The sequence below is a fragment of the Dunckerocampus dactyliophorus genome, chromosome 2 (genome assembly GCF_027744805.1).
Source record: "Dunckerocampus dactyliophorus isolate RoL2022-P2 chromosome 2, RoL_Ddac_1.1, whole genome shotgun sequence".
Classification (NCBI taxonomy): Eukaryota; Metazoa; Chordata; class Actinopteri; order Syngnathiformes; family Syngnathidae; genus Dunckerocampus; species Dunckerocampus dactyliophorus.
Window position 1 is genome coordinate 20,678,749 of NC_072820.1, and position 15,618 is coordinate 20,694,366.

Consider the following 15,618-nt stretch of genomic DNA (forward strand, 5'->3'; position numbering starts at 1 on the left):
TCCACAAAGCTGTTTGTGCATTTTAGTAGTATGAAATCATAGCAAGCTTGATGAAAAGCAGAACTACAACAAACCACTGCGATGCTTAGGCTTTAGGAAAATAAAGAAAATGAAGAGCTGAGCAAAATGTTGCAACTCCATCAACTAGCTGGTAACGCTTCATGCTGCTTATCTGCTCTGTGTGGCTGCTACAGTATCTGTTGTGTGTATATGCAGTGTTTGTGTGTGTGTGTGTGTGTGTGTGTGTGTGTGTGTGTGTGTGTGTGTGTGTGTGTGTGTGTGTTTAATAGACTAATAGAAGCAGCAGGGAAGGCATAGAGAGTGGTGATAGAAGTAATGCCTTGAGGAGTCGAAGCATGAAAAATCCTATGTGGAACCCCTCTTGTGTGCCTCTCTAAAGGCTGTACATCTTTCCAGGTTTCACATGAAGCAATCCTAAACCAAGCCTTGCATGGCTGGAATGTTTTAATGTAAATATTCCACACACTAGAGAGAGACACAATAAACCAGACCTCCTCTGAGGTGGATGAGGGGAAAATGTTTTTGGTTGAATAGATGTGCTCCAACGTTTTACGGTCTGGAGTGATTTATGTGCTCCGGCTCAACTCCCGTACAAAAAAAACACTCACAGCCTGTTAGCCACATGCTAGCCTCCATATTCCCCCTGTTAACATCTGTTAGCATCCTTTTACTACCTTCTGGTAGCTTAACCACGTGTCAGCTACGTGTTAGCCCTGCCTCCTGTTCGTGATGTAGCAGTGTGCACGTCTCTTTATTGTGGACAATCGTCCCTCGCCACATCGTGGTTGGAATTTCACGCCTTCACTCTATCACGGTTTAATTAATTACGAAATCATGCAGTTTTGTGGTTGAACAGGGCTTATTATTAGTCCAAAATATGCATATTTAAGCAAATTGTACATATTTTTTTGCCCATGTTATGCATTTTCAAGCATAAAAATGGCTACATTAACTAACGTACAAATATAAGGAATTAAGAAGATGATTCAAATTGTGGATGTAGTATTCTACGTACATTGGTCACTAGGTATCAGTAATTGTTCGGTGAGAAAAGCACCAGACATGATTGCCAGAACAACAGGCTTTTATTGCACGTTTAAATGATCTCACAGCAGGCACAATAATAATAACATAATAATAATAACAAAGCCTACTGTTGCGGCGTAACCCAAGACAAGCTAAAACTTGAAACTGAACACCCCACGTCACTTCCTATCTGCCACCCATTCTGCTAACTCAGGGCGCTGCCAAAACAACCAGCAGGATAATACAACACTCAGGTGAAACACAAAACCACTACTGGAGATAGCCAGGCAGGGAAAACCATAGTACTCTCAAAATAGCAGGATTGACCAGAAAGCTAGGATACAAGGCACAAAACACAAGGCAGGGAGTAGCATGAAGCAGGCGTAAACGGGAAGACAATCTCGCACAGGTATGAGCGGCTGCGTGGCTTAAGTAGTCAGGTGCATAATTGGATGCGGGTGCGTAATGAGCTCCTCCCATGCTAGTAGAAGGTGTGCTGCAACAGATGGCAGAGAGAGGGCAGCAAAGCAGCACTACAAACTCATGACACCATGACTACCAAAATATTCCATTTATAAAAAAGGAATCCTATTTCGCGGAAATTCAACCAATTAATTGCGATAAACGAGGGATTACAGTATTAGCCTCTCATTGCTACCTGTTAGCATTGACATGTGATGACGTGTTTTCACAAAAGCATCGTATGCTAATACATGTTAATTAGACAAATCTCTGCCTGTTTTTACCTTTGCGCCCTTCAGTGATTAATGTTGTCACGCAAAGTGCTCTTAAGTCTCGAAGCAGCTTTAATATGACTAAATTAGAAATGAAATACTATGTAAAAAAGGCCTTTTCATAGAAGGTGCTAGACCACTGAAGTAGCATTTCATTTGACAGCTTTGAACACATTCATTCATCAGAAGACGCTTCCTGTTTTCACAGCGACAGTCCAATTTAAGGCGCACACATCTCTTTTAACACTTTAATCTTCCACGGCAGAGCGGAAGCACACCTCCATCCCACTCCAACACGATTTTTTTTTTAAATTGCATGCATGCCATCTGGGTTTTTTTTCCTCTTTTCGTATAGCCTACATATGCTAATTCAAGCGCAGTTTGCTTCATTTCCATTCATACACATCACTGGGCTGCGAGGCTGAGCAAGAATGACTCGATGGTCAAGTAAAGAGCTCTACACATTTAAATCTTTATGACAGTAAATTCAACTTTCAACCTAAATTAAATGAATAATATATAGATTTTTGTAAATATATATATATATATAATAACATATTATATACATACATACATACGTCATATATAATATTTAGATTTATAGATAATGTTATTTTAATGAATTAATAATAATTAACTAAAATGAACTAAATTGAACCTCTAGGATGATGAATTGTGGTAAGCAAGTTGGCCACACAGTCAGGAGATCTAGAAGATCTGGGTACGAATCTCCATTGGGCATCTCTGTGTAGAGATTGCACGTTCTCCCCGTGCGTGTGTGGGTTTTCTCCGGGTACTGCGGTTTCCTCCCACATTCCAAAAACATGCATGTTAGGTAAATTGGCAACTCTTCCCCCCAAAAAAGTTAATTGGCAACTCCAAGTTGTTCAGAGGTATGAATGTGAGTGTGTGTGTGTGTGTGGTGTTTACATGAGTGTTTGTCTATATGTTCCCAGCGATTGACTGGCGACCAATCCAGGGTGTAACCCGCCTCACGTCTAAAATCAGTTGGGATAACTCCGCAACCCTAGCGAGTATTAAGCAACATTGAAAAAAAATGAACGAATGAATGGATGATGAATTGCTTTGAATGCAATTAAGATGAATGCTAATCTTCATGAATGTTATTTTAAAATGGCGCTCTGGTCCTTCCCCATTCATTCGTCATTCAGACATCACAACCACGGGTCCGCCAACCACGACGCCCGCCTCCACCATTCCCTTGACCACTTTTGGGGCAACCACCACGACGCCCATCACCGTCCCCATTACCACGCTGTCCACCGAGACCGACACAGCCGAGGACTTCGACACGGCGACAGGTAGACCACTAAGTTCTAGCCTTTCATCTAAATTGTATCAATACTTCAAAATATATTTTTTTACATTTGCTATTCATATTCTTTACAACATTTTTTTCCTTCAAGTGATTTTTTTTTCATGTAGAAAACAAGTTGTTTTTGTGTTATGTAAACAGATGCATGCTTTCAAAGTAAAGTTAAGAAAATAGTCATGTGCAGATTAAGTGTTGGCATCTGTGGGGGTGGGACCAAACCAGCTAACCTTTGACACTTTCTTGCCTGTTCCATCTGTGTGCAGCGGGAGGTGTCACAGCCGCTGACCCCGTCATGGACTTCATACCAGGTGAGTGCTTCCTGCCGCGTCTCTGTGCTCCTTGTTGTTGTTCTTTTGAGCTGGAACATTGACGTCTCTTCCAAACATTGCATCCTCTCACTTTCATTTCCATGATTGTGTCAGTAGGAGTGCACTGTACAGAATATCAAACATATGATATATACAGTACCCCAGGCCGCAGTCATCATGAGTCAATGAATCTCTTCTTCAACCATCTGCCATCACACCAGGGAAAACGAGGCCTCACAATTATATGAAGTACATCTGGAGCTGGGAGGTGGGCTTTAAAGTGCTCATCGCACCAAAAAGAGTTTGAAAATGACCATAACAAAATGGAAGTACTCACTGAATAAAATACTGCGTGCATGATGCACAGACTAGAGTAATTTGCAGCTATAACCAAATGAAAATATATTCCAAACACATTGCATAAACAGGGGAAAACGGTTGAATTTTTGGGGGGTTTGTTGTGTATAAAACACAATCTGATGTCAATTTTAGTCCTTTTGCGCATTGCCATTTTGTGACACGCAAAAGTGTGTCACAAAGATGACGAAAGAAATAATACAAAACATTGGAACTTACATTTCAGCTGCTGTGATTTCCTAAGTATAACACCTCATTGTGCACCAAAGGCATTTTGCTGCACCCAAAACGTGTACTTTGACCAAACTCCAACAAAACGTGTACGCGTCGCAACGTAAAAAGCATAGTCCGCACTCAGTGTAACTAGAATTGAATCGAGGAAGACTAGATGCAAATGAGCTGACCTCTGCACTGACACACAATGTGAACTTCATAGTATTTCCAGGTTATTTCTCTGGTTTTTCGACAAAATTCGGACAATAACGAAAGTGACACTGATTCAAAATCAGAAATATGGTCTTAAGTCCAGGATGCGTGTTACCACCATTACTGATTTATTTTTTCCGATCAGCATACTTTGGGGAACTGTTTTTTTACATCGTGCTTCCTTGGAAGGTGAAGTGGGTTACTCTTGTGCTAACTAACAATGTTTTAAAGACAACAGTGTTGAGTCTGTCACAAAGTTTGACACGGGGTCCATCTACTAGTTCTAAGTAAGACTTTTCCTGGAGCACCTTCAAGTCTGACCAAAATGGAAGCCTGTGAAAGCATAAGCCCGTGTTAAGATACGACACCATTTTTGAGCATGTTTGTGACAATGCAAGGTAAGTTAAGCATTTCATTGGAGGACAAGCGGTATAGAAAATGGATGGATGGATGGGTGGGTGTCACTGCAATGCTGCCTCTGTTCACCAGAGAGAGCCAGAGGAGCCCTGAGGGAGGCTGACATCATTGCAGCGCCCTGGCAGGCATCAATGAATGTGCTGCTCAGATGCAAGAGTTGTTTTTTTATTGAAAAAGGTATTGTATTGGTACATGACACTGTGAGTCAGACTGTTATATTGTTATACTATTATCTATAATAACTTCCTACAATACTCCTATTAGTAGTAGTTCTGAAGTAAAGGAGATGTTAACAGATTAGAACCTAGCCATAAATTAGCCGCACCGCTGTATAAGCTGCAGTGTTCAAAGTTTAACAAAAAAGTAGCGGTTTATACACCGGAAATTACCATATTTAGAAAGTCATAAACAAGTTTTCTGTGCTCTAACTATGAAAATATGCCATTTATAAAGAAGGAATCCTACTTCGTGGAAATTCACTTATCGTGGTTGGGTCTGGAACCAATTAACCGCGATAAACAAGGGACGACTATATACAGTATATTTAGCCTGGCCACAATGCAAAATGTTTTAATTCAATGTGGCCCAGATTCAAAACGTTTGCCCACCCCTGCCATAAATGACAGCAATGCGATCGCTTCTTGCACATTATTAATAACCGCCACAATTCATAATATAAATAAAATACAAAGGCTCACTATGATCCAAAAGTCAAACCCACAGCACACTCGCACACCTGCGACTACAGTCGGTTACGCGATAAAGATGTGTCATTCCATTCATGCGATTGCTCCTCTTGCAAGTAATGAATGACAGCCAGCACATTCCACAGTAGAAATAATGTAAAAAATAAAACTGAAAATGATCCAGAGAAATTGCAGTAATAGAGCAGTGTATTACGCCCAAGTACATCACGATACAAATGGCCTCATTTGACTACGCCCTGAGTCCAATGGAATACAATTAGCTATAAACACAGCTAAGCAGGGAACAGGAACACTTTGTTTTGGTCACACAGCTTGTTTTTTCACACTTGATGAGCCACAGACAGCATTGAGTTGTCTCAGTCCTCCGGTTCATGCTCCTCCAAGGAGCACGGAGCGTCCCTTCATTCAACCCTGCATTCTTTTCGAGGGGAATAGTAACGCCGCTTGAACAGGCGGAAGGGTCAAAGAATGGCTGACAGAACAAAATGGAAGAAAGATGGAAGAGGTAGACAAAATGCAAAAGACAGACAGAAGCCGTGAGAGGGATCTATTAGGAGCTTCAGCCAATGTATGAAGGCCTCCTGGGTCTCAATTAGCGCAGCCAAAACATCGCGTGGAGACAGCTCACTTTAGGCTGACCGGCGGCTCCGGGCTCATCGCTGCATCCTATTAGCCTCTCAACACACAAAGAGGCCTTTTACACCAGGCCCTTGTTTGCTGGAAACTGGTAACAACTGTAACAACACTGTTTTGGAGCCATTTGAAAATGTAGACGTTTGAAAACAGTCTAGTGACAGTGACAGCGCCAACTACTGGCCTGGCATGCAAATTACACTGTTTTTGCAGGTCACTGTGAATGGGGATTGTTTGTAGGTGAAAAGAGAAACATTTTTGCTTGGTGTTTCTGATGTACCATAAATGTTAACTGGCAATGCTCCAAGACTGGTGGAGTGTGGGAACTTTTTTACATTTGGTTTTATTTTAAGGTTTTCTACGAGCCGCATCCGCATGTCGGTGGCACCACGCCCTTTCCCTGTCACGCTCCTGATCCCAAACATGTGTCTGTGTCGTCTTGAGCGGTTTCATGGAGGAAAACGCCCTCCACCACCGTGTCTGTCTCTCCAGCGCATCTGCAGGAAGATTTAGTCTGGTGCAAGCCCCCACTCCCTCCCTTCTCCACCATACAGTGGGAATAGTTGTGGAATATTAATGTTACAAGCAGACCCTTCCTCACGCTACTGGAAAATGAGCCTGAATGCAGCACAGAAACAGGATGTTGAGTCTTTGTCAAGTCTGTGTAAAACACAAGCACAGCAGATGTACAGCCAGTCTTTACTTATATGTACATCAGGGGTCACCAATGTTTTTTTTTATGAGAGCTACTTTTAGAAAATGAAAATGGCCATGAGCTACTCATTTTTGTAGAAATGATTTTCATACCTTATTTCAACCCAAACAAATCAAATATGCTTGTTTTACCAAAACATTCACAAAATGCTGGTATCCACAACTCACATTTTATGTTTCAGAATACATTTCTTTCTAGTGTTCTCACATTAACTGAAAACCTGAATGAAAAGCAGGCCTGCGGGCGCCTAATGTGGTCGTGGGGGGCTACCTGGTGCCCGCAGGCACTGTGTTGGTGACCCCTGCTGTACATTATGTTCAGTGTAAGCCACCATAGAACATGACTGACTTCAATACTATGTTGCCTTTTATGAGATCCAATACAAGATCTACCAAACATGCTGCTGTCCAAGTGGGTGTCCGTCACTTCACAACTGCCTCCAGGCCAAACATGGCCGCAGGTTATGGTCGTACAACTTCCAGTGTGTAACCACTTGACTCTCTCCTCTGGGCTGCAGACTACTTGTGGTTTGCCTGCAACTTTGACTTCACCTCCTTCTGCGGTTGGACCATGGAAACAGGCTCTGGCGCTGAGTGGCTCATCCAGACCAATGGCGCTCCGGCCGCGCACAGACTGCCGACTCTCGACCACACGGGTAAGTTGTGTGTTTGTGAGTGTGTTCATACAGTATGTGTGTTGCTGTAGCTGGAACGCAGAAGCTGGAATCTTTTTCGCAACGCTTCCAAAAAATACCATCATGAGTAAAAAAATGTCCACCATGTTGGAACAACACTTGATCTCTACTTTTTTTCATTAATAATAATCCAGTATACAAAATTGATGTGTTTTGATGCACAGCAGCATAATCCAAATTTATGCTTCACAAATGTTTTAAAGACATTTTTAAAGTATAAAATATGTAGGTACTTACCACTAATAAATGTTCATGTTGCATACATGGAGTTGGCTTCCTGGTAGAAAAGAAGTGTAAAAGTTACATGATAGGATGTCAACTGATATTGAGTAGACACATGAAGCTAAGATTGAGGGTTAAGCCTTTCGATATCACAATCATTCAAGTATACAGTATGTACCCACCATAGACTACGATGACAACCAAATTGAAGAGGTTTATAAACAACTGCAAAATGTGGTGAAGTCAACAAAAAATATGTGCTAATCATTCAAGGAGATTGGAATGTAAGAATTGGTTTAGACACAAACATACAAACAGCAACCAATCCGACATCTAACGAAAGAGGACGGCGACTTCTTGAATTCATAAATTTTAATAACATGGTTGTAGCAAACACTCTGGGAAACATAAGAAATCAAGAATAACAACATGTCACTCACCGAACTACCTCCACCACCATCAGTTAGACTAAATTCTTATACAGAGAAGACACAAGTCAGCGGTGAACAAGCAAACTACAAGATTGTATCCAGGAGCAGACATTGGAAGCGACCATGACTTGGACATCATCAACTTCAAAATTCGATTAAGAAAAAACAAGACAATAACAGCAAGAGTAAGATACGACAATCAAAAGTTACAAGACCCAACAATCGCAGAGGAGTTTGAAGCCAAGATCGGAAGTAAATCTGCCCCATTACTTCTTTTGGAGGATGACCTGGAAAATACAGTGGAAAAGTTCAGCAATCGCATGACTGAAACAGCAGAGGAAGTCCTGAGAAAGCAGCATAAAGCAAATAAACCATGCGTGACAAGTAAAATGTGACAAAGAGAACTTGGAAAAAAAGAAGGCCACATCAAGTGGCAGAAAGGGTTACGTAAAGATACAGTAAATGGTGTAAGCATGAAAGCAGTTAAACAAGCATGGATTGATGAACAATGCCAGGATATTGAGAGATGTCATTCCTTTGCATAAGGAATAACACCAAGAAAGTGTTCCAAAAGATTAAAGATCTCACAAAGGACCAGAAAAACATTGCAACCACAAAATAAAAATGCAAAAACCCTGACTGATAACAAAGAGATACACTAACGTTGGACAGAATACTGGAAGGATTTATATAAGTTCAACGTCTGAGGCAACCCATCTGTTTTGAAAGCGGAGTCTTTTACTTATGATGAAGAAGAGTCCCCTATCCTGAGGGCAGAATTAGACATAGCAGTCAAGGAACTGAAAAGTGGGAAGTCCTCTGGAATGGACAACACACCGGCTAAACTCTTGAAGAGAGGAGGTAATGGCACCATCAAAGTGCTTCACAAGATATTCAACGTTACTTGGGAAACGGGCAAAAGGGGCCTACACCTTGGACCCAATCATTTATAATCACCGTACCAAAAAAATAAACCTCCAGCTATGTGAAAGTCACCATACTATCTGTTTGATCAGTCATGCCAGTAAAGTGATGCTGACAATATTATCGGGAAGACTAAAATCAAAAGCAGAAGCAATTATTGCTGAACAACAGGCAGGATTACAGTAAGGCAGAAGTACTGTCAAACAAATATTTAACCTGAAAATCCTGTGTGAGAAATACCGTGAACATAAAAAAAAACTACATCACATCTTCATAGATTTTAAAAAAGCTTTCGACAGGGTGTGGCAAGGAGCCCTACGGGACACTACAGAGAAATACAACATGGGATCAAAAATCATAACAGTGATACTGCATCTATACGACCAAGCGGCGAGTGCAGTCCTCTTTTGAGGAACAGTACGGGAATGGTTCCATCCTTCAATAGGAGTCCAACAAGGCTGCCTACTCTCCCCAATATTATTCAGTATATTTCTAGAACAAATTATGTCAGAAGCACTTCATGACCATAAAGTTTCAATATCAATTGGAGGTAGAACCATCACCAACCTGAAATTGCTTTGAAACCCAAGCAAGCAACATGCAAATTTGGAATGGAAATTTATACAAAGAAAAGATTATGAGTAATGATCAGAATAGAACATCAACAATAAACAGTTAGAAAATGTAAAGCAATTTAAATATTTGGGTTCACTGATTACTCAGGATGGTTCTAATGCAGAAATTCGGTCAAAAATAGGCCAGACGTCCTCTATATTGAAGAAAATTAAGTTGATCTGGAAAGACAAATCAATTACCATTAAACACAAAATCAGATTCCTAAAAGCACTGGTGTTTTCCACTTCTACGTATGCTTGTGAAACCTGGACCCTAAACAATGAACATCAATGGAAGAAAATGGCTTTTGAAATTTGATGTTACTGAGAAATTTTATAACAGATCACAAAGATGAATGTGACAATCTCTTATCCAGCGTAAAGAAACGAAAATTCAAATGCTACGGGCACATCACAAGATCAGATGGACTCATAAAAACCATACTGCAAGGAAAAAGAGTGGATTAAATTGGTGGACAATTGCAAGAGTGGTGCCCCTATGACACAGTAAGGAGTTATGGGAAAAAGACGACAAAGACAGAGGCTACCGTTGCGGCCGTAACCCACAGCAAGATGAAAGTCATGTCTTAACCCCGACGTCACTTCCTGTCTGCCATTCATGCTTCTCCCCACATTTGTAACACATTTGTACAGGAGGAACACACAAACACGAGTTATATTGATGTCTAAAATGGCTTATTTACTCTTATGTCTACTATATTGGGTAATACAAGTGTAGAGTTGACTATAGGAGTGTTATTTCATGTCTAGAGGGCTCCAATAATGTTAAAAATCATATTTAGAAAGGTAAACAGGTTTCCTATGCTCTAACTCTGAAACTATTCCGTTTATAAATAAGGAATCCTACTTTGCACGTTATCCAACTTTACTAACAGGAACTTTGCTTTACTACGAATAAAACAATCATTCACACTCTTCAAATTGTTACTGTTGCACATGTTATGTTTCATTTAAAAAATCAATACAACTGTTTATACAAAAGCTTTTGCGTTTTGCATTTTGTTTCCTTACTGTACCCAAAATGAACCGAACTGTGACCTTAAAACCGAGGTAGGTACCCGACCGTGATTGTGACGTACCGCTCCACCCTTAACACCCTTAAAAAAAGTCTGTTGATGATATTGATCTCTAGTCAAGTCATTAAAATCAATTTACTAATGGATTAACCAATGGGGAACAAAACCACATTTTCTTCACTTGTGACTTCCCGTAGGTGTTTACGTGCCCACATGGACTATATCAAACATGAAGTGATAAATAGGTGACATTATTTCATTCATGACTTGATGGCCTTCAGAGATGTGAAATTATTTATCCATCGTAGTGTGATGTTTCTGCATAAGCTGCAGCTCTGTGAAATACTTGTTTCACCTTGACTTTACCACATCTTCTATTCAAAAGAACACCGAGGTGAAAGTTTGAATCATATCCTGAGTGGCGCTTTTGGCAAAATCCTTGAATTTGTTGTTGAAGTATGAATGGAAATATTAGAAATGTTAAATGACATAAAACGCATTTTTTGAACATTCACTTGATGTCAAGCTAAATCCGTGAATAAGCATCAGTAATAAGTAATGTGTCAAAAGTAACATGTTAGCTTGGTGTTTTACACGCCTTCGTCATTTACATACCTTGTCCTGTGCTACCTCCTGCAGGACGGGCAGGGAACTTCATCTACATGCATTTGAGTGACTCTTGGGTCAAAAGTGAAGAAGAGGAGGAGGATAGAGTGGCGAGGCTGTCCAGTCTGCCCGTCACGGCGCCGGACGCCGACCTGTGCGTGTCCTTCTGGTACCACATGTTAGGTCAGCACCCTGGGGTGCTTCACATCAGACAAGACAAGGAGAAAGAGGGACATCGGGGGAGCATCCTGTGGACCGTCAGCGGCCACCAGGGGGCGCGGTGGAGGGAAGGACGAGTTTTGCTACCAAGATCCAGTGTCCCCTATAGAGTACGTCCCTCTTTTCTAGCTTTTCTATGTTTATGAGCACATGAAGTATGGCCGTCTTTTCTAGCTTTTATATGTCTATCTACACATAGACTAAGCCCCTCTTTTCTAGATTGTTCATGTCTATCTGCACATGAAATGTAAAGCATGTTGTGTTTCCAGGTGGTGGTGGAGGGCGTGGCCAACAGACACGTCACAGGACACATTGCTGTGGACAACATCCAGATTTTAGATGGACTCAACATGGACTACTGTAAAGGTAACTGTCCATGTCAGATGCAAAAAACACACAATTAAGGACAGCACTGCAGTACCGTCATATATGTTATACTAGTTCTTGTTGACTTTTCCACTCATTGCTTTCTTCGGCCTTTTGATTGGCTAATATGGCTCATATAGTTACGTGTTACAGCGCTACATGTTGCTTTGACATTTTGAATGATTTGTGTGTCTTGTGGAGATGGGATTTATGGCTCTTTGAGGGGACTGGATCTTGGTGAGCTGTTCCCTTCAAAGAGCTGTTCAAAAAATTGGCTCATATTTATATTTATTACGTTCTAAGAAACCCGCCTGGCCTTAACTCATTTTATATTGGAAATAATCACTGGGAGGAATGAATTTGGATATCCCACCAATATTAGTTTGAATTATTCTCAAATATTGCTTATAAACTTATTTGACATGTGGGGATTACATTTTAAAGTCCGATTTGGATTCGTTGTAAATATTCCACAGGGTGGCGCCATATCACTCTGATTTGACAGAGACGTCACTATTTTGAATTACCCTTTGTACAAACCATGACTTGAACCCGTAATAAACATGAAAAAACAAAGCAGGCTACAGTGAATGTGTGAAAGTTGTTAATAATACAGAACAACAAAACATGCAAACAAATAAACTGTTCCATAGACTGGACTGTGCTGGGGTGCATTTTGTTGCTCTGTTAAAAAAATGTTGTCGACGATGACGGACTGATTCTCCTCCTCCTCATTTAGACCGCTCGCTGCTGCTGCTGCTCTCCGACGCAGGGGGCGTTCACGTTTTTTTTGTTTGTTTGTTTTTACTGGTGCACTCACGTGAAGGCAGCGTGCACAACGTGGCGTGATGCTATTTGCATATCTAATACGTACCACGCAGCTGGGCTGCGATCTCCCCATGCAACTGGGGGTGGGGGGCGGTTCCCAGCTGCGACTCGGTTCCCATCGTTCATGTTAACGAGCCGTTCAAAGAAACCGGTTCGTTCGTGAACGTCACAACGCGAGTGTCTTACGTATGTGTGGACATACAGTAGTTTTGTTCTCTCGCTAATGACTTTGTCTTTTTCAGATCCAGACGTTTCTCCATCTCCGCCCACTGAGATCTTCATCCTGCGTACGTCTCCAGCAGAGTTTGTTTATTCATTAATTTCTTCTCATGTGATCCAGTCATGACCTCATGTCCTCGTTGTCCCCCTCGCAGCCATGGACTCCCTGTCCCAGGAGACGGGCGACCTCGGCGGTGCTGGAAACATGCTGAAGACTCTGGACCCCATCCTGATCACCATCATAGCCATGTCGGCGCTGGGTGTCTTCCTGGGCGCCATCTGCGGCGTGGTGCTGTACTGCGCCTGCTCGCAGAGCGCCATGACGGACAGGAACTTGTCCGCCCTGGAAAACTACAACTTCGAGCTGGTGGATGGCGTCAAGCTCAAGAAAGATAAGATGAATGGACAGAGCAACTACTCAGAGGCGTGAGGTGGCGGCGGGCGATGCTCTTCAGGGTGGGCTGACAGCAAGCAGACGCCATCTTTTTTTTACTCAGGAGCGTCAGTGGAACCGACTGACCAGTAGGGGACACTGTGTATAAAGAAACTGTACAGCAAAAAAAGATTCTATTTGTTCTTTGTGTGTGTGAGTACGTGTGTGTGCGTGTGCTTTATTGATTTCCTGTGATCACATGATGTGTTGAGACCAAGTCACAAAACAATCTTACTGTTTGTTGTTTTTTTTCACAGAAAGTATGTGAAGTGTGTGTTTACATTAATGTACATCTTCATGTGAAGTATGTGTGTCTGCATGTGTGTGTTCCAACAGTGCCTTTTTCGCCTCCATTTTTTATTTTTTTGTTGCCTTCTTTTTTTTGTTCCACACACGTAGGAAGAGTCAGGAAAATGATTTTTGACATTTTCTGAACTGTGAAGCTGTTGGGATGTGTGTGTGCTAACATGGAGGTGTTAAATCAATCCACGTGTGTGTCGTGTGTAAAAAGCCTGGTTTTCACAGCACACGTTATATCATATTGTACATAAGTTTTAATATATTTCTATCGGAGCTCTCTTTTCGAGAGAACACGCCCTTCCACGCCGCAGTATCCTTTCAAGCGGACGGACTCCCAAAAGGCACATTTGTGCAGGGCTGCCCCTGACAAAAATGGGCAGAATTTTATTTGGATCCAATATTGCAAAATAACAAATTAAGAGGAAAAAAACATATACAGTATGTTTAGGAATGGGATTGTACCCACACCCTCAGCTGTAAAAGGCAGGAGCTGTACCATTACACCATCAGGTATTAACAGGTGAATTCTGCCATTTAATTATATTCTCTTATTCTCACATGCTGTCAAACATTGCCTTGGGCTGACTTGGTGCTCTATGCGTCATGGCAGTGATGCACAACCTTGTGCAAAATGGGGGCCCCTATGGATCGTAACATCCTACGCAAAGCACGTGTTCTGCATGTAGGGTGGGGTGGCCCTGCATTTGTGTGTCTTTTTTCTAACTAATGTGATGTTTTGTTTTGTGAATCCTTGTGGTCGTTTGGGTTCTGTTGTTGGGACGATGGAGGTGTCTGAGCAAAGACTCTTGGGATGCTTTCATACAGGGTAGCACTGGACCCCCACCACCACCCAGGGAGGGAGGGAGGGTCTATTCAGGGTCATCAGCATTGTGATAGTAGATGCTGACAGACCTGGTTGCCATGACAATGTTGTTGTGTTGTCTTTTTGACGGTTGTGTCGGCTGCAGCATCCTCCGCAGGACTACACTGAACCAACACACGCTATCAGGTCATAAGCTTAAAGGTGCAACGCACAGGCCTCAGTTTGATGTCATTTTATCAACAATAACCACAAACCTTGACTGGGATGTCGCATTGTTACTTTCCTCTCTGGTAGTCACACTTTTGTTTAAATTCATACACTTCAACATTGAAGTCAGTTTGAAGACAAATATCAATGTCAATGATACACAAACTGGATTCAATGTTGCGTTCTTGTCGACTGAGCAAACTTGTGTGCTGTCAATGCTCGATCAACAACATGATAAAGTGTGAAAGGATGCTGCAGCACTCCACGTGAAAAAAGGAAATGTTGCACTGAAATGTGTAAAAGTCTTAGGATGGGTTTATGGTTTAAGAAAAGAATTTGTTTTTTTTTAAAACATGCTTTCAGATGAAGGTGTTTTAATTCTGAGATGTACAATTTTACACAAAGAAAAAAAAGCTTATCTACGTCAGGTTTATTTACTTGCTATGAGGTTTTTGTAATGTCATTGATGGATTTACGTGCCAGAGTTTGTTTGCCTTTTCTTTGTTTGTTTTCCAAACTGCTTCTGTAATGTTGCTGTCTCCAGTCCAGAAAAAAGACAAAAATGGAAAAGCAGCAAGGCCTTAAGTGATTCAAGAGAAAAAAAAAACAACATTTGTATTCTCTGGTCAATGCCCAGATTGATCTCATCTCTGTTGTTGCAGATCATTGATTATTACATTCCAAAGAATTGGATCAAATAAATGTTTGCATTAAATGTGACAGTACACTCTTTTCTCTTTTCTGCTTTTTACAGTAATAATACCTAAAATATATTTTTAAATCAATTTCTTTCATGATACCAGTAAAAGACCACAATATACTTGTATTATAAGTATATACAGCAATACAATTTAAAATAATATGTAAACAGGAGAAGCGGCATAGAAAATGGATGGATGGATGTTATACAATATTCCGTGATTGGCTGTCGACCAGTCCAGGGTGTACCCCGCCTGTCGCACGAAGTCAGCTGGGATAGGCTCCAGCATACCCCCGCGACCCTAATGAGGAGAAG

General features: G+C 41.4%; 1 protein-coding gene across 1 annotated transcript in view; it reads left to right on the forward strand.

Moving 5' to 3' along the window:
- LOC129174172 (neuropilin-1a-like) overlaps positions 1 to 15,459 on the forward strand; it is a 54,992-nt gene extending 39,533 nt beyond the window's left edge. Inside the window, exons 12-18 of the mRNA XM_054765860.1 lie at positions 2,954 to 3,103; positions 3,381 to 3,425; positions 7,198 to 7,335; positions 11,242 to 11,537; positions 11,697 to 11,793; positions 12,864 to 12,908; positions 12,996 to 15,459. Of these exons, the coding sequence (XP_054621835.1) occupies positions 2,954 to 3,103; positions 3,381 to 3,425; positions 7,198 to 7,335; positions 11,242 to 11,537; positions 11,697 to 11,793; positions 12,864 to 12,908; positions 12,996 to 13,270 (1,046 nt within the window). The 3' untranslated portion in view covers positions 13,271 to 15,459. The remainder of the gene's footprint in view (positions 1 to 2,953; positions 3,104 to 3,380; positions 3,426 to 7,197; positions 7,336 to 11,241; positions 11,538 to 11,696; positions 11,794 to 12,863; positions 12,909 to 12,995) is intronic.
- The last annotated feature ends 159 nt before the right edge of the window (positions 15,460 to 15,618 follow it).